The sequence below is a fragment of the Giraffa tippelskirchi genome, chromosome X, assembly GCF_054371585.1.
Source record: "Giraffa tippelskirchi isolate mGirTip1 chromosome X, T2T-mGirTip1v1.2.pri, whole genome shotgun sequence".
Taxonomy (NCBI): domain Eukaryota; kingdom Metazoa; phylum Chordata; class Mammalia; order Artiodactyla; family Giraffidae; genus Giraffa; species Giraffa tippelskirchi.
The window spans coordinates 19,839,373-19,861,432 of NC_137289.1; the positions used below are offsets into that span (position 1 = coordinate 19,839,373).

The following is a 22,060-nucleotide window of genomic DNA, read 5'->3' on the forward strand; positions in this document are numbered from 1 at the left end:
AAAAGGCCAAGAAGCAATGGTCTATCCATGTTAAAGCCACGAATGAACATATTTCAGTCCCCTGTGCCAAATACAGATTCTCAGATGCACGCTTCATCTTTTCAGAGTGAAAAAATAGCCAATCTGAGTTAGATGAGAGGAGCTTCAACATATCTTAAGCAATGTAATAGATAACAGACTTTCAAAACTAGAGTTATGTGGTCCCAAACACCTCAGGATTCCTTTCTCTGGTGCTGTTCACTCAGTCTGAAGATTGTTGTGAAGTAGATGTAATTTTAATAGAAATGATTTCCTTTGTGCCTGTTGTAAAGGCCATTCTAATTACATAGTACCTTTGAAGCATGCTTTTCCTGACATTCTGTGTGGTGAAGAAGTACAAGGCAAATTTTCAAGATGTGAAATGTCTTTGAGCATTTCTGCAAAGGGCTCATTACCATGGTGAGAAGTGGGACTAAATTAGATTTGATCTAGCTGATAAGGCAGTCCCCAGTTAAAGAACAGGTTGTATTTCAAATGTTGGCTTTGAGATTCATTATTTGAAACTGATAACTGATTTAATAAGTGTTAGTAGGTTCCCAGGCTACATGACAAATGCATAATTAAACTGTAATGTAGGTGAACTAAATTTTTCTATGTACCAATTTTTGTGCCCACTTTCTCCAGCACTTTGTATGAGGAATTATGCTTAGTCTGTATCTCCTTTCCCTAAATAGATGGAAATAATTTGTATATTTCTGTATCCTGTTGACACCACGTGAAGATGAGTGTTATTGGCAAAAGACATCATTAGACCACCTATGTCTCCTGGTCACAAAATTTATCAGTATGATCATTGAAAAGAATGGTATTCTCTTGACTATGGCATTTCCCGTTCAAGACAATAACTGAGAAAAACTTAGGAAGATAGTCAGACGGTCGTCTTTCAAAACATGAGATGCTGATAATTAAAAATTACAACTTGGGGGTTTACTAATGGGACTTAAAAGGGAAAATTGCAGGTCTTTAAAAGTGGCTAGCCTGTTTGTAGTCTGCTGGAGTGGAGAGATGAGGCTGTTAACTTTCAAGGTCACCACCTCCAGATCACCCCATTTCTTATTAGACATGTGTGCTCCTGGTGTGGAGCACAGACATTTAGTGATTTCTCTTGCCGATGGGCCTGCTGGTTTTGCTATTCTTTCCCCTTCACATTCCCCATGGTTTTATAGCATTATTTGTATGACTCCAGTGTGTAGTTTTTAAAAAGCCATACAAAGAAACTTTATCAGTAAGTGTTAACATATGTTTTTTGAAAAAGTAGAGAAAAACAGTTTCTCTTGCCCATCCCTGCCAGGCTTCGCCTTCAATATATGTGTTTAACACTGTTTCTTTATCAGTTTCAAAACTGGCCGTGAAAAATGATTATGAAACTCCAGCTTGTTTCTTCTGACTTCACATTAGACTATGGCATAGACAATAAAGGTAAGGCAGCATAGATTTAAATTATTTTGAAGGTGTAGTAGCTAAAATGTGTTTGGCCTGCAGATCAGAACAGAGCTTGGATATTTTGCTTTCCCCTCCCCCGCAAGTTAGGCTTTCTGAGACAATTAACTGCTTCTGTATGGTAAAAGTTGATTGGTAGCCAAGATACCGTAATCCTCTGGTGGGTGCTGCATTTATTGATTGATTTTTAAGGTTGGCGATTATGACCTGCCAGTACTCCACAAGGCCTAAAGATAATGTTGAGTGAAGCTGTACAGGGGCTGGTGTGACTCTGAGAAATTCAAGGGTGGGGTGATTTGGACACCACCTTTGTAAAAGCCAAACCAGGGGTTATTGATGTGAATGGAAGGCAGGAAGTTGAGCAGAGTAACAAGATGGCGACTGGAGAGACAATATGGGGCGGCAAGGTGGCACAAAGAAGGCTAGCGGTAAGTACTGAGAAAATAGTGAAGGACGCATGGGAACAGAGGTCAGACTACTTCAAAGAAGCATCTTTGGCCATCTCCAAGCTTACAGTGTACATTCAAAGTGGCTATCCTGAGCTCAGGCAACTTCTTCTATCATCAAAACCTCAGTCATGTTTATGAGATACCATGTTTTTCTAAGGCAGAAACAAGTATTTTTTATAAAATTTCAAATGAAAACAAGGTTTTTTTGAGGCTTTTCAGGAATTCACCCTTTTTAACCAGAAAGCATCCCATTATCATATTGCCTCAATGAGCTCTGGGCAGAGTCCGAGCGCCAGCTCTGGCGTTTTGGAATCAGTTAGTCCCCTTATCTCTAAGGTCCATTGTTTTACACATTTAACTTTCTATTCTTTGCACCTGTACAGTGTATAAACCAGTTTTTAAGTTGTAAACTCTACACGTGTGTGTTTTGAGACCTGGCTGAAGTATAGAACTTCCTTAGGCATCAGTCCCCCCACCCACATCCCCCATTCTTAGATATCCCATATATTAAACCCATACCTCTGAGTTTAGGACTCACCTTTGTATTCTCCTATAGTTAAATCTATTCTTTGACTTAGAATGTTCAATACCAGAAATCTACTATCCTGGGCTAGAGACATGGAGCCAGACAGAGTTAGCTGCTCCCCCTCTTGGTCAGTTCTGGGAATTTTTCTTTCTTTTTTTTTTTTGAAGTATGGAACTGCTAATTAACATAGCTGAATCAGTTGTCTCATAAATATGCTAATCAGATACTCCGTTCAGGGAGCTTTGAAAGAGTTGCTTGGCAAAAGGAATACAAATAATAGAAGTAGGGCATAATCCGTGTTTGGGGACCACAACATAAAGACCCACCCCCAAATGTCACATTTTGTGAGGCTAGTTGTTTTTAAAAGAATCAGAGCTAAATCAAACAACCCAAATAGATTAAGAAGATTAGAGCTGCCATGTTAAATATATTTCCAAATGACATAGTAAAAATGATGGTAACAACCACAAAGATAGATTCTTGCTTACAGACTCCCCAAATCAAATTATTTGCACATTGTTTTGCAGGTTCAAAAAGACTTTTTAAGGAAATTGCAATGTTGTCTGATGGTAGTCCATTGGGGAAACTGCTTTCATTTGCCATTGTGGGAGCAAATGTAGCGACTTTGGGCAGGAGGCAGTGCCTACCGAGTTATCAGCCTGGTTCTGCTATGAACCCACTGTGACCTGGGGCAATTAACTGGTCTCAGTTTTCCCATCCATAAAATGAAGGGGTTGAGTTGGATGCTCTCTAAAGACCCTTTCAATTCTACAAATTCTGTGAATCTTCTAAACATGTGACCAGACCAGCTGCTTCAGTGAAAGGTCTTACAAGATGTTAATTAGGCGTCTGCATGGTCCCCTCTATTTTCCTCCTATCATTTCTTAACCCTCCACTACTTTCACCAGGTCTTTGAAAACCCTCTCATGGGCCTGAAGCTTGTTAACTCGAATAATAGTAGAAATGTTCTGAATTAGCTTAAAACGCACATAAAAGAAACAATTGTCTGTCCCATCTATCTGAAGAGTGCTTCATGTCCTGCTTTTGTGAAATGATAGAAAACAAGAGGGCTCGAGAGCTTAAGTGAAGGGTGGCCACTCTTCAGATTGAGCCAAATTTGTGTTTTAATCACTGACTAAAAATTTTCCATGGTTCATCCTGGCCATTACTTCATTAGGCCAATAGGCAAAGCAGTGTGGAGATTCAGTGAGTTGAAGGCGTTCAAATTCACATGCCTATGAAAAAACAGATATATAGCCAACTAAACTTCATGGACATTAGCTAAGCTGAAATTTCTGGAATTTTCCTGACCCCTGACCATAAGTATTTTTCAACTGCACAGTTCTCTTACTGTCCTTTGCAAGGCCATACCAACTTACTAAAGACTTCCTGGGTCTTTAAGTCTTAGATATCCTTAAGATAGATGTGTCATAGAGATGTGTAACATACACAAAACATAGTGTTGTTTTTAAGCCTTACCTGTGGTTTCATTCATTAAGATGTCTTTTTTAAATTTGTTGCTTCTTACTGCTACTGCTGCTGCTAAGTTGCTTCAGTCGTGTCCGACTCTGTGCAACCCCATAGACGGCAGCCCACCAGGCTCCCCCGTTCCTGGGATTCTCCAGGCAAGAATACTGGAGTGGGTTGCCATTTCCTTCCCCAGTGCATGAAAGGGAAAAGTGAAAGTGAAGTCGCTCAGTCGTGTCCAACTCTTAGCAACCCCATGGACTGTAGCCTACCAGGCTCCTCCGTCCATGGGATTCTCCAGGCAAGAGGACTGGAGTGGGGTGCCATTGCCTTCTCCGGTTGCTTCTTAAAACTTCTATTAAAGCACAGCAGGCAAGATGAGTAGCTACAAAAAGTATAGAAAAAGACATAAGGCCTCTGGCCTTGCTGCAAATCCAGTGCTCCTTTCCGATCATACTGTGCTTGGAAAGCATTGCTACTCTGTGTTTGACAATTCTCTTTTCTTTATTTTGTTTTTTCCCTCCATGCAAAAGAGACTACAACGCTGGGTATTTTTTCCAATTCTTTGATAATCTCTCTGTGAATCGTGACTAGAACGAGCCACTACCAGTTTACTGTAATCAAATCAAGAGCTCAGACAAAACACACGCGTTTCTGTATTGACAAAGGTTTTCTGCCTTTTGAGTTGTTATCTCAGGTGTGACCAATTGTGACCGTGGTGTTGGCGCTCTCATTGAAAATGCCTGTGCAGCTTTCAGCGCGCTCTGAGCACTCTCTCTTTGGGCCTCTGCTGTTAGGTGTGGCTTCAACAAGAAGCAGCTGATCTGTGTGGAGGCGAGTAAATACACAGAAGACCTTGAGCCAAACTGCTTGTATCTGTTTTGTTGGTTCATCGTGCTTTGAGCCTGGGAGTGGAGAACCTTGTTGATCATCTCTGCTCACCCTTTTTTTCCATGCGTCTGTCTGTCCTGGCAAAGAAAAGGGCTTATTTGATCTAGCAGTTATTCTGATTGACTGAGAGAATTCCCAAGCCATTCAGGCCTTTCTTGTTCATTGTCCTGGCCCATCTCCATCTCTCTCTCTCTCTCTCTCATAATAAAGGGGAGTGCTACATGGGTACACCTTTTCTGTAGGTCACTTTGGCAGGGTGTCAGATGTGTCACATAGGTTCATTCATACCCTTTGATTCAATAGTTCTGCTCCTAGGTATTGATCACAAGGAAAGAAAAATCTGCATACAGGTTTATGTGCAGGAATGTTCATCACAGTGTTATCTGTAATTAATGAAAAATAGGAAATCAGTCTAAACGTCCCATAGTGATTACATTATGATTTGGCCAAATAGTGTCATAGTATGCAGTTGCTGAAAATGATACTTCTGGAAGCTTTTTAATCACATCGGAAGTGCTAACCATACAGTGGTACGTGAGAACAGGGTATAAATACAGTATGACTTCAACCGTGTGACAACACATTCCTTCATAGAAAAGACAGGAAAGAAATTCAATAAACCATTGTTCTTCTCTCTTAATGGCGGGATTATGGGTAATTTTTATTTTCTTCATACTTTGCCATATTTTCCACATTGCTACGACTTCAAAGGAATGGTTTGTAGGAAAAAACAGTATTTTTTAACAAAAAATGTAAGAACTGCTTTGGTGTTTTGCCACTTTGGGGATATTTTCGGCATCATGATACTCACTGTAGACAATTAGGAAAAAGTAGAAAAAAATGCGTTGAAGCATTTAAGTTGGATTAATATGATAAGGGAAAAAGTCATTTTTGAAAGCATGAGGTGGATTACTTTTCTGATTATGTCACTGCAAAATTGGAGTGAACGAAATTGACAATCATATTGAAAAACATCACGCTGATTCCCCAATATCCCACCATCACCATTGTATGCCTCATCTTTTTTTGGTCAGGTAGATAATGTATATATGTACATAGAAATCAGAATCATAACTGATTATGCTACTGTGCATCCTCATTTTTCATTTCATATTAGATCATGAACAGATAGACTGTATATGAGGTTTGTGTATAAGGTCATATCATATAATAGATAGACGTGGAGGTTAGTAGTATATGGAGCACTTGAACACTACTCCAGCCTCTTTTTTTGTTGTTGTTGTTGGAGGTTTCTTAAACCTGCCCCCATGGGCCCTTCTCAGCGAGAAGGGATACAGCTGTGCTAAGGTGACTTGGCTAGCTGGTGCTGGGAGGATCATTACTAGAAATGGAACAAGGTCCAGGGGAAGGGCTTACAGCACTGAGCCTTGTGTCCTGGGCCAAGTTACCCGGGAGAGAGAAAGGAAAGGGGCTTTAGCATTCAACATGCATTAACTACTGAAAGCAACCTTCGGAAGAAAGGGCTGCTCCTACTGTGGCTGGATCCCCCAGCCCCTTTCATATGTTAACAGCCCCTAATAAGGGCCGCAGCTGGCAGTGGCCTTGTCATCCTAGGAGAGGTCCATTGTTGGGCTATAGCTGATGAACATTAGTCAAGTACAAGTCCTTTTAGTGCACCATGCCCTCCCTAGCAGGCACTCCTGAGGAAGGAGATTATGCCAAGCTAGAGGACAGTGCCTGTTAAAAACTTAACATGGATTTGGCCAGAAAAGCAAGACAGAGGAGATAGTCAGAGCCAAAGTTTCAGTTTGGTTTGGTCAGTAAAATGCTTGTTTAATTTTCTCCCCCCGCCTCCATTTGTAGATGCCTATGTTAGCTGTTCTTCATCAAATACTTAAGATCTTGGGTGAAAGCATGGATAGCTATAATTCTCTGAGTTTTCTTAACTGTGAGAAGTATGATTTGTAGCATTTACCAGGAGGTTTCTTTCTCAGAAATTTTGTGGATGTGGTAACTTACTGTTTGCACACCACACCAGGGCTGTGAAATAAGGCCTTTACAGTAAAGAGGAAATTAATCCTTATATGTAAAAGGCAGCTTCCTAATAACATAAATACAAGGGGGTAATTTATAGCATCAAGCAAATGGATTGAATAGAAAGGGCTCCCAGTCTCTTCAGGTCACGGGTTAATTCTAGAATGCATTCTAACTCATTAATCAATAGCCGGTCGATTGTTTATAAAGTAGTAACTAATGGCATTTAATAGCAGAACTGAAGACCTTTTGACCCGTTTCAAGAATTTTGAATGTTTATTTGATGCAAGACAAGTGGCAGTGGATAGAAGTTCCAAAAGCACACGATGTTCTTTTTGTAAAAGACAGGATATTTACATAGAAAACTTTTATATGGAAAAGTTTTGCTTTTTCACTCTGGTAGTTTTTCCCATCTTGAATGGGTACTACTGACAAGAAGAATAATCACGTTTGAAAAAAGGAACAATCACATGTTAAAGGTGGAAAATAGTTCCAGTCTCCCAGTCTCTTAGCTCAACCCTTGCATTGAGCTGCTTCTGGCAAAGAACATAGATGAAATACATGGGGGTGGGGCATTGACCTACTGTTTCTGAATTCCTAATTTTCCTTTCCCTAATTCTTTGCTTTGATCTTTTTGTGTTGGGTTAACCAAAAAATTGATTCAGGTTCTCTCCATACTGTCTTCCAGGAAAACCTGAATGACCTTTTTGGCCAACGCAATATATATATGTGTGCTATCTATGATATTCTGTTTAATATCATGTGTAATCTCTTCCCTGGATTTCTCCGTGTTTTTCACTCAGGAGTTGCTCCACCCTTGTGGATGTCTGGGACATTTTACAGCATTGGCTTAACTGTTCTCCAACAGCTTTGGCTTAATTTATGTTCCCCCAAGATCAATAATATTTGACTCTGCCAAGAAAGATAAAAACCAGCCTTGAAAGATTTTTTTATGATTGTAGATATAAAGAAACTCTAAAGGTGACAATATCATTTCATATATCATGAATGGTGTCCATTTATTGAGCAGCTATTTTGTGCGAGGCATGATCCATAATGAGGGGAGCAGTGATAGTCCCATTTAATGTAGGAAGAAGCAACAGAGGCTCACTGAGGTTTAGATCTGATGTCCCATCAAGGTCACACAGCTCATAAATGAGAGGTCTCATGCCTTTCCCACTGTGTGATGCTGCTTTAGATCCTGGCATGTTACACTGTTTATTTCCATTCCTACGTTAAGTGGTCATTCATGAGCCCTAGGTGTAACAGCTGTTTGATCCTTAGAACATAAACCCTTAAGCCCCCAAACTGAAAATTGAAGGAGAAATAAACCCTGATCAGAGACACCATATTTCAAGTGCTTATAAACTGTCTCCTCTCTGACTCTTCTTTCAGACACCAATAGCATCACTTAAAACTGACTCCCTGAGCAGCATTTTTCACGAACACAAACGGTTCCTACAAGGGAGATCTGATTTCCAATTAATTCAGCTTCTGATTGTGGTGGAACTCTGGTTGACACTGCCCCTGACTGGTTCTGTTTTAGCCACCAACTGTCTTATAATTGGCTTCAGGCATAATGTTTATGAAGGAATGATTGCTAGGTATCTCAGGCCTGCACGGTTTTTCTTCAGGAGTTAAGATCTGATTTTGAATAATGGGGTAGAAAGTAGAGATGAGCTTTGCAGCAATGAATGAAGTTGCTATTGATGGCTGGGGACCATGTCCTGAATGTCTAGTTTGTGTTCTGTACCCCACTGTAGAAGGAAATGTAGGACGAGAAGGGGATGGGGTGTGAAGGAATCTGCAAGAACATATGAGAGCTGCCAGTTTGGTAAGAGGAACAGATGCAAAAGCTTTCCTTCCCCCTTTTTCCCTTACAGCAAATTGTTATGCTTTGATTGGTATTGTACCTAATTGGTATGGATTTTAGAATCTCAATTACGTCTGCCATCCTTAAAAGATCTCTTTGAGACAAAAAACATGGGTGGAATAGTCACATTTACCAGGCTGGTAAGAACAGGTCTGGGGCTTCCCAGGTGGTGCTAGTGATAAAGAACCCGCCTGCCAATACAGGAGACATAAGAGGTGCAGGTTCGATCCCTGGGTCAGGAAGATTCCCTGGAGGAGGACACCGCAACCCACTCTAGTATTCTTGCCTAAAGAATCCCTTGGACAGAGGAGCCTGGTGGGGCTCCTCCATGGGGTCCCAAAGAGTCAGACACAACTGAAACGACTGAGCAAGAACATGTCTAAGGAAGGACCCCTGGTGGTCCAGTGGCTAAGATTCCCTACTAACAATCCTGCATTTGATCCCTGGTCAGGGAACTTGATCCTACATGTTCCATCTAAAGAGCCCACAAGCCACAACTAAGACCGAACATGGCTAGATAAAAAAACTAAATATTTTTAAAAAAGAACACTTCTAAGGAGAAATGAGGTTGAGTCTCTTGGATCACTTGACTTTTGTTCTGTTGACTTCGTAGGTGAGAAATAGATGAATATTAAAAAAAAAAAAAAACTTGCTATATGAAATGAAAGATTAAGGATTTTATAGATGCTTTAAAAATCTCTGGTGCCTCCATAAAACCATGTGCGGAAAGTAGCAGGATAGTAAAGGTGAATTTGATGGAGAAAATTCATCTTCCTAGAAATTTTCATTACAGTCTGCTCGGGCAGGAATGTTAAGATGCATGGCAAAACCATGTGCTTTGATTTGAGCACATAGCAACCACTTGGTACATACTTGTCAAATTGCATAGTTTGGAGAGATCAAATTATCAGATTTCTAACTCCTTATATCAGTGTTACAAAATTTCTATATATAATCCACTCAGCCTTTATATTTGCAAGTTATGGCCACACTAAAGAATCTTTTAAAATGTGAAGAAAAGGAAATCAATTTTCTGAACAGTTAAATGAGTTAGAGCCTAATATGTATGTAGCACCAAACTAAACTCTGAAAAATGTAAGCTAACATCACACACACACACACACACACACACACACACACACACACACACACACACACACACACACACACACACACACACACACACACACACACACACACACACACACACACACACACACAACCTTCCTAGACAGAATTTGAGTCCTGGGAAATAAAGCCCATTGTGGTAATTGGCAGAGAACATGCTGTGTTAAAATCAGATCTGTTCTCCATTGGATCATTGATCTTGTACCTCAGTGTAGCTATATAAATATATCTACACCGACCCACAGGCTTTTGACAGAAATGAGGCAGCTTGAGAATGTTTTATTTTTACCATAAAATTCTCAAGTGTCTTAGTGATTCTTTGACCTCGAACACTTTTAAGCCTAAAAAAATAAACTTTGACCTTTCATAGTAGTTTTCGGTTAAAACCAAGCTATCCATGCCATTCTGCCCCCACCTTTAAAAAGAGCATTCATTAGAAATGTGAGTATTCAGAATTATTTAATGAGTCATGAAATCACAAGTCAAATCATTCTCAACTTCCCATTTCTACAGTAAATGATGTGTGCCAAGTTTAGGGAAGGACCTGTGCTTGTCTTTGCCATCCACTCTTTTGGATGGTGAAATATTAGTACCACTGGGTTGACACAAGTTTTCCATATTGATCTCAGTGACCAGGCTTTATTTTTCCAGTATGTGAGAGCCAGCACCACTTGGCAAGGATGCTAGTGACTCAAGGACGGTATGGCAAGTGGACCAGCTGACGTTTAACGTCTTTTCTCACCCCAACTTCCCCCAACTTTGAAGTCTTAGAAAAATGCTACCTCCATCCTGACTCTTAGTTTCGAGATACTTCCACACGAGGAAATTCACCCCCAACCACCTTCAAGAAATGACCCCCAAGAATGCAACAAAAAAAGCTAAAACCCAATTTATTGGAAATGTATTTTCTTCTAATTAAAGCATTAACCCTTACCCTGAATGCTTCACATTCAGCACAGTTCCTGAGCTGGTGGTGACTGCTAGTGAGAGGCAAAATGGGAGAAGTTTCATTGAGAGTCTTTTTTTTAATTTAATTTTATTTATTTTTTATTTTTTTAATTAGTTTATTTTTTTAACTTTACGAGTCTTTTTTTTTAATTAATTTATTTTTTAACTGAAGGATAATTGCCCTACAGAATTTTGTTGGTCTCTGTCAAACCTCAACATGAATCAGCCATAGGTATACATATGTCCCCTCCTTCTTGAACCCCCCTCCCATCTCCCTCCCCATCACACCCCTCATTGAGAGTCTTGATTCTCAAACTGTAGGGTGTAGCAGAGTCCCAGATGGCTGCCCCCTCCCCCCAGGGTTTCTGATCCAGTAGGTTTAAGGTGGGATCCAGGAACTTGTGACCCAGTGATGTCGATGCATGTCCATACCATAGGACTACAGTTGAGAACCACTTGGGATCTTGCTGAGAATGACAGCCATTCCCAGGTACCTGATAAGTGTAACTCTTTTCATATGGTTCCCCTAGCTCCTTCTGTACTTTCTGTCCTTTCAGGGAGAGAATTTTGGTAAAAATGCCAGGCTGTACAGTATAATGGGGATTTCCCTTTCTCTCACTGAAGAAAACCCAGGAAATAAAAGGCAAACAGTAGAGAAGGGTTTTGTAGCGCTATTACATTTTGATAAGCTCACTAGTGTTCTTTTGGCTTTGAAGGAGTTGTCTTATTTTTCTTTCTGCTCCATGTTCACTTGGACGTAGCTTCTTTCTTGATGCAGTCGTTATATTTTGCTTTGGTATTTATTACATTTCCTGCTTATAAAAGTGATACCATGAGGTGTTTATTTTTATACCAGACATAGATTCTTTAAGAATGATTAATGTTACAGAAGACTGTTAACTCCTCTCTTTAGTGAACTTCCTGAGAAAAGATTCAGGAGAAACTAATTTACTATTTGTATTTAAGAGATTAAGTCTTTAACATTTAGGCTGTGGGAGTATGTGATGGCCAAAAAGTAAATCAGGGCTGAAGGGGGAACAGGTATTCTTTTTTCCCTATTTATTTTCCTGTGTTATCTTATAAATATACCAGATCTATGGTTGAATCTGTTATGCATTACATTTCTGTCTTTCTGGACTGATGTTACTGTATGAATCCTTTAGGAACCCAAGGCCACCTTGATTACCCCAATTTATACTGATGTCACAGGAATACCTGAGAACTTCTTTTCTTGCTTATGTGGGGTGTTTCATTATGTTTCTTGGCCTCAAGCATCTCCCAGGCAGTTTTCTTATATGTCATGTAGATGTAAGGAAGAGAAAAGCGGTTAAAATCATGTCTAAGTAAACAGCACATCTTGAAAACACCTGTCGTGGTGTCAGTTTACAGTGAGGAGGCATTATTCACTTCGGTTTAGATTCTTACAGTAAAAAGTTCGGAGAAATTTTATGTATTCATTTTCGTCCAGTTCTTTATTTACCTTGTGACTGACTGAGAAAAGGAGGAAGGGAGGGAGGGAGACAGTTTTACATTGAGTCCTGAGAAATTGCTGGTTTAAAGTTTCTTTTTTTATGTAAGTATCTTTGTGACATAGGTTTCCTTTCACTGACAAACTATCAGAGGTGCCAAATTCCCCCAAAGAAATCCACCCTATATACAAGCATGTTTTCCATTTTAATATCAGGATTTTGTTTTTAGTTTTCAGATTTACCTGAAAAGCACTCCCATTAGTTAATTATTGAGAACCCTTTCCGTTTTGGTTTTGTGTTTAGAATTCTTCAAAGAACTACTTGAAAATGCGGAAAAGTCCCTGAATGACATGTTTGTGAAGACATACGGCCACTTGTACATGCAGAATTCTGAGCTATTTAAAGATCTCTTCGAAGAGTTGAAGCGCTACTATGTGGCAGGGAATGTGAACCTGGAAGAAATGCTGAATGACTTCTGGGCCCGCCTCCTGGAGCGCATGTTTCGCCTGGTGAACTCCCAGTACCACTTCACAGACGAATATCTGGAGTGCGTGAGCAAGTACACAGAGCAGCTGAAGCCCTTTGGAGATGTCCCTCGGAAACTGAAGCTCCAGGTCACTCGTGCATTTGTGGCAGCCCGCACTTTTGCTCAGGGCTTAGCAGTTGCAAGAGATGTAGTGAGCAAAGTCTCAGTGGTAAGTACTGTTTACATTCTACATTATCGTTTTGTTTCATGTTAAAAGAAGGTTTGGGAGGTGTGGGAAAATAACTGACTAGAATTCCATTGTCTTAATAACAGTCATCTTTTCTTTCTCTCCCCTCTTGTCACCTACACTTTGTCCTGATACATGAGCATTGTATCGCTATAAACAATACACTGATGAACATCTTCATGTATCGTCATCATTCTTTTCATAGTTTCCTTGGTAGCCATTCTTAGAAATGTGCACTACCTGCTCTTGACTTAATGACTTTGCAGAATTATCGGGAAAGAGAATGAAATTGTAGTATGCAGGAAACAGATGCAGTGAACCATGTTTTCCTCATTTGTAAATTATAAGAATCAGATGAGACCAGTATTCTTCAGACTGTTCTTTGAGGCCAGCTAAGGGGGTACCTCGTAGAAGGCAATGGCACCCCACTCCAGGACTCTTGCCTGGAAAATCCCACGGACGGAGGAGCCTGGTAGGCTGCAGTCCATGGGATCGTGAAGAGTCAGACACGACTGAGCGACTTCACTTTCACTTTTCCCTTTCATGCACTGGAGAAGGCAATGGCAACCCACTCCAGTGTTCTTGCCTGGAGAATCCCAGGGACGGTGGAGCCTGGTGGGCTGCCGTCTATGGGGTCGCACAGAGTCGGACACGACTGAAGCGACTTAGCAGCAGCAGCAGCAGCAAGGGGGTACCTTAGAGGCCTCCTTGACAGGAGACAAGGGAGACACAGACTTAGTGGGCAAGACTCTACATCTGTGCCTTTACCTCCTGGCTGCCCTAGGAAACCTTTGCTCTCCTCAGTTTTATGTAGCAGGGTTTTTTGTTTGGTTGGGTTTTGTTTTTGTGTTTTTGGCTGCACCAGGTGGCGTCTTCGTTCCCCAACCAGGGATCAAATCCTGGACCCCTGCAATTGGAAGCATGGAGGCTTAACCACTGCACTACCAGGAAAATACCTGTAGTAGGATTTTGAGCAACATTTCAAGGAGGGAAAAACTCTATGCCTCCTTCACCCACCCCCTCCCCACGGTGCAATTTGAAAACGTTTTGAAGGCCTTTCTGCCTCTACCTTTCTGTGACTCAGTGCCAGTGAAGACAGACTATTCCAGAGCAAAGTTATCTGTGCAGGACTGATCTTAGTGCTATTACCATTAGACCCTCAAAGGGTCATTCCCAGACAACATGGGCAGACCAGGATTCATGGCCCCCCTGATTATAGAGGAAACTTAATATAACAGAGTGAAGATAAAGAATTATGCATTGTGAAAATTAGGTGCTTATCAGATGTTTTGTTTTAGTGTTGCATGGTGTATTAGTTGCATTCATTTTTACAGTTGTGTGTATTTGCATTTCCCAGCCATAAAATGACAGGAAACAATTCTTTATGGCACGTTTTGTTCACTCCTTTTCCTCCTGATATTTTCGTCATAAATTGCAAAAAAAAAAAAAAAATGTTGGGGCATAGGAGAGTTGGGTGGGAGCAAGTAGGTAGATGATGGTTATAATTAAAGGAATAGCCTGGTTCCTGAACTTCTGCCCACCCCAGCACCCATTATTAATTTTGGAGATGCTCATGTCAGAGTCCCTAAACAATGCATAGTGAACCCAGATGAAAGTTATTGACATCATAGTTCCCCTCACACATCTGCCCTCTTTCAGCAATTCCTTGCATTTATCCTAAGCTGAGTAGCCAGTAAGGCACTGCTGTGTGATTTTGAATGTCTGTGTGCATGTGCATTTGTGTGCCAGAGAAAAAAGCAAGGACTAGAAAACCCTTTGCAAGTGTTTTAAAATGGTTTCTTTACATTTACCTCCCCCTTCCCTTTGAGTTTATTCCTGGGAAGAAGGACCAGGCTGACACAAGCCTGCTGTGGTGTTAAAGGTCGGGGCCCCTTTAGAGAACTGAGATTCTAGAATCCCGAACTGCAGGAGGAAGGTGGTGGTCGGAACAAGGAAGCAGGTTAGAAGCTTGAGGGCTAGAAGGCTAGTCTTCATCACGCCACCTCCCAGAGGAGAGAGAAATGAACACTTCCAGCTTCCTTGTGTTGCATTCGTCTTGACATAGTTTTCAGAATTAACTGTGGGCAATCAGTAAGACTGACCATTCACCCTTACTTACCTATGCAGTAAAGAGTATGTGACCCAAAAGGAAATAATCACAATTTCTGATGTTGCTTTTGATATGAAATTTTTTTAAGCAAGAAACAAATTTCTGTGTACCTTAGTTTTGACAAGTTGTATAAGAAAGTTACTTTCCACATACGACCCTAGTTTTTTTCAGAATTGATCCCTATTCTGTATTCTCTTGTCTGCCTAAGAGGTTTTACATCATTATGTGAGAATGCAATGAATACAAGCTATAGAGCTCAATTTACTTTGAGTAAAACATTACTTGCCAATTGTTTAGTAGAAAATACTGTTACGACTTAAAACATTTTTTATTAAAATATAGTTTATTTCCAATGTTAGTTTCTCATGTACAACCAAGCGATTCAGTCATATATATATATACACATACACATATTTTTCATATTCTTTTCCATTATGATTTATCCCAGGATTTGAATATAGTTCCTTGTGCTATACAGTAAGACCTTGTTGTTTATCTATTATATATAGCAGTGTGTATCTGTTAATCTCAAACTCTTAATTTCTCCCTCCCCATCCCCTTTTCCCTTTACTAAGCATAATTTTGTTTTCTACGTCTATGAGTCTGTTTCTGTTTTGTAAATAGGTTCATTTGCATCATCTTTTAGATTCTACATATAAATACTACCATATGGTATTTGTCTTACTGTCTGACATACTTTACTGAACATGACACTCTCTCGCTCCATCCATGTTGCTGTAATGGCATTATTTCATTCTTGTTTATAATAGGATAGTATTCCATTGAACAGGTACCATGTGTTCTTTATCCATTTGTCTGTTGATGGGCATTTAGGTTGCTGCCATGTCATGGCTATTGTAAATAATGCTGCTATGAACATTGGAGTGCCTGTATTTTTTCAAGTTAGAGTTTTTGCCAAGGAATGAGGTTGCAAAATCATGTGGTAAACTGTTTCTAGTTTTGTAAGGAACCTCCATATGGGGCTTCCCTGATAGCTCAGTTGGTAAAGAATCTGCCTGTAACGCAGGAGACCCTGGTTCGATTCCTGGGTCAGGAAGATCCACTGGAGAAGGGAATGGCTACCCACCCCAGTATTCTGGCCTGGAGAATTCCATGGACTATATAGTCTCTGGGGTCGCAAAGAGTCGGACACAACTGACGACTTTCACTTTCCATATGGTTCTTCATAGTGGCTGTACCAATTTACACTCGCACCAGCAATGTAGTAGGGTTCGTTTTTCTCCACATCCTCTCCAGCATTTATTATTTGTAGACTTTTTAATGATGGCCAATCTGACTGGACTGAGGTGGTTTTGATTTGCATTTCTCTTAACAATTATTGAAGGTGAGCATCTTTTCGTGTGCTTATTGGCCATCTGTATGTCTTGCTTAGAGAAATGTGATTATTCTAAATGTTATATTTATAATTAGAAACCTTAAAAAGTAATATTTTGCTCCACTACTGAGCATCTTCTCAACCTAAGGACTGACTTGAAATCAAACTCTTCAACTAGGTTGAGTTGTATCTAAATTACATAATAATAAGACACTCAAGTATGAAATCATTTTCTAAAACTGCCAAAACACAAATTATGTAAAAATCTATCATCTATGTAATGTTCATTTTAGAAGGTTGTAAATTCATTACATTTGTTTTTGGACTATGACTACCAGTTCAACAGAGATTTTAATTTAAGGTGTAGTGTGTATTTCAAATTGAAGATGTTGAAGAAACTACATTTGATTAATCAAATAAGTAAGCTCTAACAGTTTGGGGACTCAGGGAATGTTTTTTCATATAGATTCCCACCCCTGCTGACTGTTGTCCAGTTGTACTTTACAGGTGGACTAGAACAACCCAAGAAATAAATATTTCCTTCTTTTAGTATCCAGTAGAATTAATTACCTTTTTAAAAAGACCCACCTCACCCACTTCATCTAACAAGAGGTCTGCAAAGTCAAATATGAAGACCATTGTGGTCTTGGGGCTAGTTATTGCTTACTTAACTCAGAGATGTTCCCACTTTCTCTTCATGAGCATATGCCCTGCTTTTCCAGTTTACTTGTGCAACAGAAGGGTTGCGGTTACGTGTTGAGCAATGATTTGATTGTCACTAAGCCTTTTAAAGGCCTTTAGCACCAGGAGGCTTAACTGACGGCAAGAGAAGTCAGTTCTTAAAGTATACTTGCCTTGCCTCAGTTTTTCTGGGCACAGACATCCAGAGATTTCAGCTTACTCCATTGAGCTTTGCAATTCAAACTGCAGAAAAGTTCCTTTAATTAGGAACAGATGGTTCAAGAATACCCCGGTGCTCCCACATCTTTGTATTACTTATTCCATCTTTACTTGTCATGGTTCATGATACATTTCTTATTTACCTGCTTGCAGCAGCAGTTTTGCCTGGAAGGGTGAAGTCTGTTGTGGTCTTTCAAAAATGCACAAGTGGTTACATGCACCATGAAAATCAATAGCTCCTATGCCAAAGAGAGTTGCATTCTCATGGTTTCAATTAACACTGACATAATGGGGCTATGTCTACACCCCCATCCCAAACCACGGGACTATAATTAGAAATCAGTGCCTTAGCACTGTGATGTCTAAATGACTATCCTGGCTTGAAAAGGAGATCCATTGATCCCTCTTCATTTCTGTCTATTTGCAATGCACCAACACCTACAAGAGTACTATACAAATTATTTTTCCATTTTCCCAAATTGTTATAAATGTCTATTTAAAAAATGAGCAATACAAAAAAGCTTTTATTCAGCCCTTAAGATTCTTTTTCAGTCACAGTCTTAAAGACTAGAATTGCAAAGAGGAAGGAAGGATGTATATATATTCTCTACACTATAATATATACAGAGGTAGAGATGAGGAAGGTAGGGGTATGGGAAGTGTCACAGAGTAAAGATTCTCAAAACAGTAATAGAGCCCTCTACAAGGGGGGAATACAAGGATGCTTCAATTTAATCACTAAGTCGTGTCTGACTCTTTGTGACCCCATGGACTATAGCCTGCCAGGCTCCTCTGTCCATGGGATTCTCCAGGCAAGATTCCTGGAGTGGGTTGCCATTTCCTTCTCCAGGGGATCTTCCGGACCCTGGAATTGAACCTGCATCGCCTGCCTGGCAGGTGGATTCTTTAACCCCTGAGCCACCTGGGAAGCCCCTTGACTTATCATTAACAAGTCTAATTAAAAACACAACAACACTTATTTTCAAGCATGTATGTAGTTTCAGTTTTACCTACCATGTGGCCCTAAACACTCCTGAATGAATTCTAGCTTATTTCATGTTTTTTGTTACATCTTTGAAATTCTATTATTAGGGAAATAGGAGCATCTTCGCCCTCTTTCTTTGCAGGTGTGCGTATTGAATCCAAAACTAGTTGGGAAATTGTTGGATAAACCCTTCACGTCTCATAGCGTATTTGGGTTCCCTATCTTTTTCTTTAACCATAATTTGGAAAACGATTTCCTGTTATTTTTATTGGGTGCTTATGTTACCAAGCAATGGATAAAAATCTAGACCCTTTCTGTTTGTTCAGTACTATTGGCAGCACAGGGGAAAAAATGTTGTAGTGAATGTATGTTAGGAACTGGAAGAAACTAGGAGGAAATGTGTTTTTAACTTGAGTGCCGCATGTTGACTGCCATCACTGTGTAATGTGGCTGAAGGCTCATTCTGAATTACTGAAATGAAATCCAGGCTGTGTGAAGAGCTCAGCTCCAGCATTTCTCTTTTTTCAGGCGGCTTGCAGTAGTTTTTAATGTGGTGTTTTGAAAATGCAGGTTATTTGGTAGAAAGTCCCGATCTATATTAAGAGAATCTTTTCAGAGAAAAGGACATTTCTGCAAAAGCTTTTTATAGCAGAAATGGCGTGCAGATGTCATGTTAAATGTATATTTTGAGGAAGGTAGGAACGAGTATTTTCAAGAGTCTTTACTAAGTTACAGTCTTTACTAGTTAAAAAGGGAAATGAGGATTCCCCCCACCCCCAACACCCTGACTGACTTTTACCATAAAACATAGACTAGCAGCTAAGATCTAAATGCTTGTTTATCTTACCATTTAGAAACACTTTAGTCAGTCTTGAGGGGCTTCCCTGGTAGCTCTGTTGGTAAAGAATCCACCTGCAATGCAGCAGACCCTGGTTCAATTCCTGGGTCGGGAAGATCCCCTGGAGAAGGGATAGGCCACCCACTCCCATATTCCTGGGCTTCCCTGATGGCTCAGACAGTAAAGAATCTGCCTGCAATGTGGGAGACCCAGGTTTGATCCCTGGGTTGGGAAGATCCCCTGGAGGAGGACATGACACCCAACTCTAGCATTCTTGCCTAGAGAATCCTCATGAACAGAGGAGCCTGGTGGGCTACAGTCCATGGGGTCACAAAGAGTCAGACACGACTGAGCGACTAAGCACAGCATAGTCAGTCTTGAGGATTTCATAAGGCTTGTAAATTGGCTATTAATGTATTGTCATTATGCTCAGTAGTTCAGATTGATTTTGATTTGCATTAATAATGAAATATTGAGTCCAGATGATGTTCCATTTCTTTTAGGTCCCCCAAAGTAAACAAACTAAGCCATCCCATTCTTCTATAAATAATGTCCAAAACTTCTTATGTTCAGCCAGTAAAGAATCCACCTGCAGTGTGGGAGACCTGGGTTCGATCCCAGGGTTGGGAAGATCCCCTGGAGGAGGGCATGGCAACCCACTCTAGTATTCTTGCCTGGAGAATCTGCATGGAAAGAGGAGTCTGATGGGCTACAGCCCATGGGGTCACAAAGAGTTGGACACAACTGAGCGACTAAGCACATATAAATAATATATCATGTTCTAGTAGGAATTGATCATCCCTGCTAATTTGGCTGCAAGTTTTTCAAAATGTGAAAACTTTGGCAAAATATATATTGTTTTTGGTTTGGTTCAAGTAACCTCTTTTCTCTCCATGTCTACCGGTGTTTACTTGAGCTTTTGAATTCTTTGTATCTCTACTGCTGGTAAATATTTTCTTTCCCACCCTGTAGCACCTTGAAGCATTCTAAGGATATAGCATTTAGTGCACGAGTCATTAATCTTTGTTAAAAACTATGTCATCTCATCCATAGTTGTCCAGTCATATACTGTTCCATGTAGAACAGTTGCATCCTAACTTGCTCTCCCACCTTAAAAACTGGTGAATAAATTTGAAGCCTGCAAATTCTCATTAGAAAATATCCAGCCCCAGAGCTGAGATAGTGACTGCATGTGGATACCTTATGGTAGATCATGGAGCTGTGGAGAAGGGCCAGCCCCATGGGCTTCCCTCAAGGTTCCTATGTAATCTGTTACTCAAAAGATACACAGTAAGGAAATTCAGTGTACTTGCTCCCAGACAAAACTGCCCGAGTTCAAATCTTGGCCATTTACTGGAAGATCTTGTGTGTGTTTCTTAATCTCTTTGGGTCTCTGCTTCCTCATGTGTGAAATGAAATGATAATATTCATCTCCTGATTATATTGAAGCTTAAATGAGTTAATATGCATAAAGTACTTTGAATGGAACCTGGCACACATAGTAAGTACTCAATATCGTATAAATCTGTGAAATCCAATAAAAGGTATCAGAAAATGAATTCTGACATTGAAGAGAATATTTTTCTCTTTAATGTTTACATCTCAACCTTCGTGATCATGGTGGTTTAGTCGCTAAAGTGCTGTCCGACTCTTGCGACCGCATGGACTGTAGCCTGTCAAGGCTCCTCTGTCCATGGGATTCTCCAGGCAAGAATACTGGAGTCAGTTGCCATTTCCTCATCCAGGAGATCTTCCTGACCCAGGGATCAAACCCAGGTCCTCCTGCATTCCAGGCAGATTCTTTACCAACTAAGCTACGAGGGAAGCCCAACATAGAAATTGAATTAAGCATTCTCTCTGAGACCTTTAACCCATTCTTTATGTAAGAGGTTCAGAGCAGGAAGAGAGGAGTGTATAGTTTTCCTGTTCTTTCCAAATATCATTTTGAGAAATAACTATTAACTGCTAAGAGAGGTCTGAAATATCTGACTTTTATAAAAGCCATCATAACTAACCCCCACCCAACTCCTACCCCAGCCTCAAGGATTCTGGAAGTCACAGGTAGACTCAAGAGACCCTTCTAAATAAAAATAAAACATATCAAATATTAGTCAAGAGCTGTGACCCAAGGGAATAATCAGATTGATCATTTTAAGTGCCATGCCATGCCATGCCATAGAGAATCAGTACATAAGTGAGGATTAAAGAAAGATCTTAGAGTATGGTTACCTCTTTTGTTAATCCCCACGTGGCACGATCTACCACTCAGCCTTGGGTCTTCTGGAGTAAATTACTTCAGTAAGTAAGTTCTTTGAGGACTTCAGAGGAGTAATTGATTTTGAGTGTTACAAGGGAGTAGAATGTGAATGAAGTTGAATTTATATTCAAAATTAATAAATCCCCAGAACAAAGTATGACTTAGTCCACTATTACATCTGCCTATGGGTGAAAGGTTTGCCCTTGGAATCGTGCAAGACCGTTGAGAGCTTGTAAGGGAGCATGGTAGTCCAGAGTCAAAAAGTAGAGCTTGTCCTCGGTACTCTGGATTCACCATCCTGAGCTTGGTCAGGTCAGTGAGAGTGGGGACCCAACATCTGACGTGGGGTGGTTTCATCACTTCTTCTGGGGGCACTTCTTTTGGGGGAATGAGCATTGCAGGAGATCCCTATTTCTGTAGTTCTCATGACTGTTTTAAAAGCCTTTGTCTTTTACTGGGGCCTCATCCCACACAAGGGGTTTATCTCCCAGGTTCTGAATTCCCTTCATGTAAAATACTGCACGGTGGTCTGAGTAGTGGCTGGGAGACAAAAGACAGATTTTCTCTAACTTTGGTGTTTCAAATGTCCTTTCTCATCCTAGCTTTCTTATAATTTCCCCATCTCTCTTCTCAGCCTGGTATTTAATGTTTCCATAGCATGTTATAGCTGAGTTACTTGTGATCATTTTTAGTAGT

At 40.3% G+C, this 22,060-nt stretch overlaps 1 protein-coding gene and 1 non-coding gene across 3 annotated transcripts in view; both read left to right on the forward strand.

Annotated features, from left to right (window-relative positions):
- Positions 1-22,060, forward strand: part of GPC4 (glypican 4) — a 109,011-nt gene that overhangs the window by 74,310 nt on the left and 12,641 nt on the right. For both annotated transcript variants that reach the window (XM_081566056.1, XM_081566057.1), the window contains exon 3: positions 12,529-12,920. In XM_081566056.1, the coding sequence (XP_081422182.1) occupies positions 12,529-12,920 (392 nt within the window). The remainder of the gene's footprint in view (positions 1-12,528; positions 12,921-22,060) is intronic.
- TRNAY-GUA (transfer RNA tyrosine (anticodon GUA)) lies at positions 16,034-16,106 on the forward strand. Its single transcript has one exon. It is a non-coding gene; the product is annotated as a tRNA-Tyr (tRNA).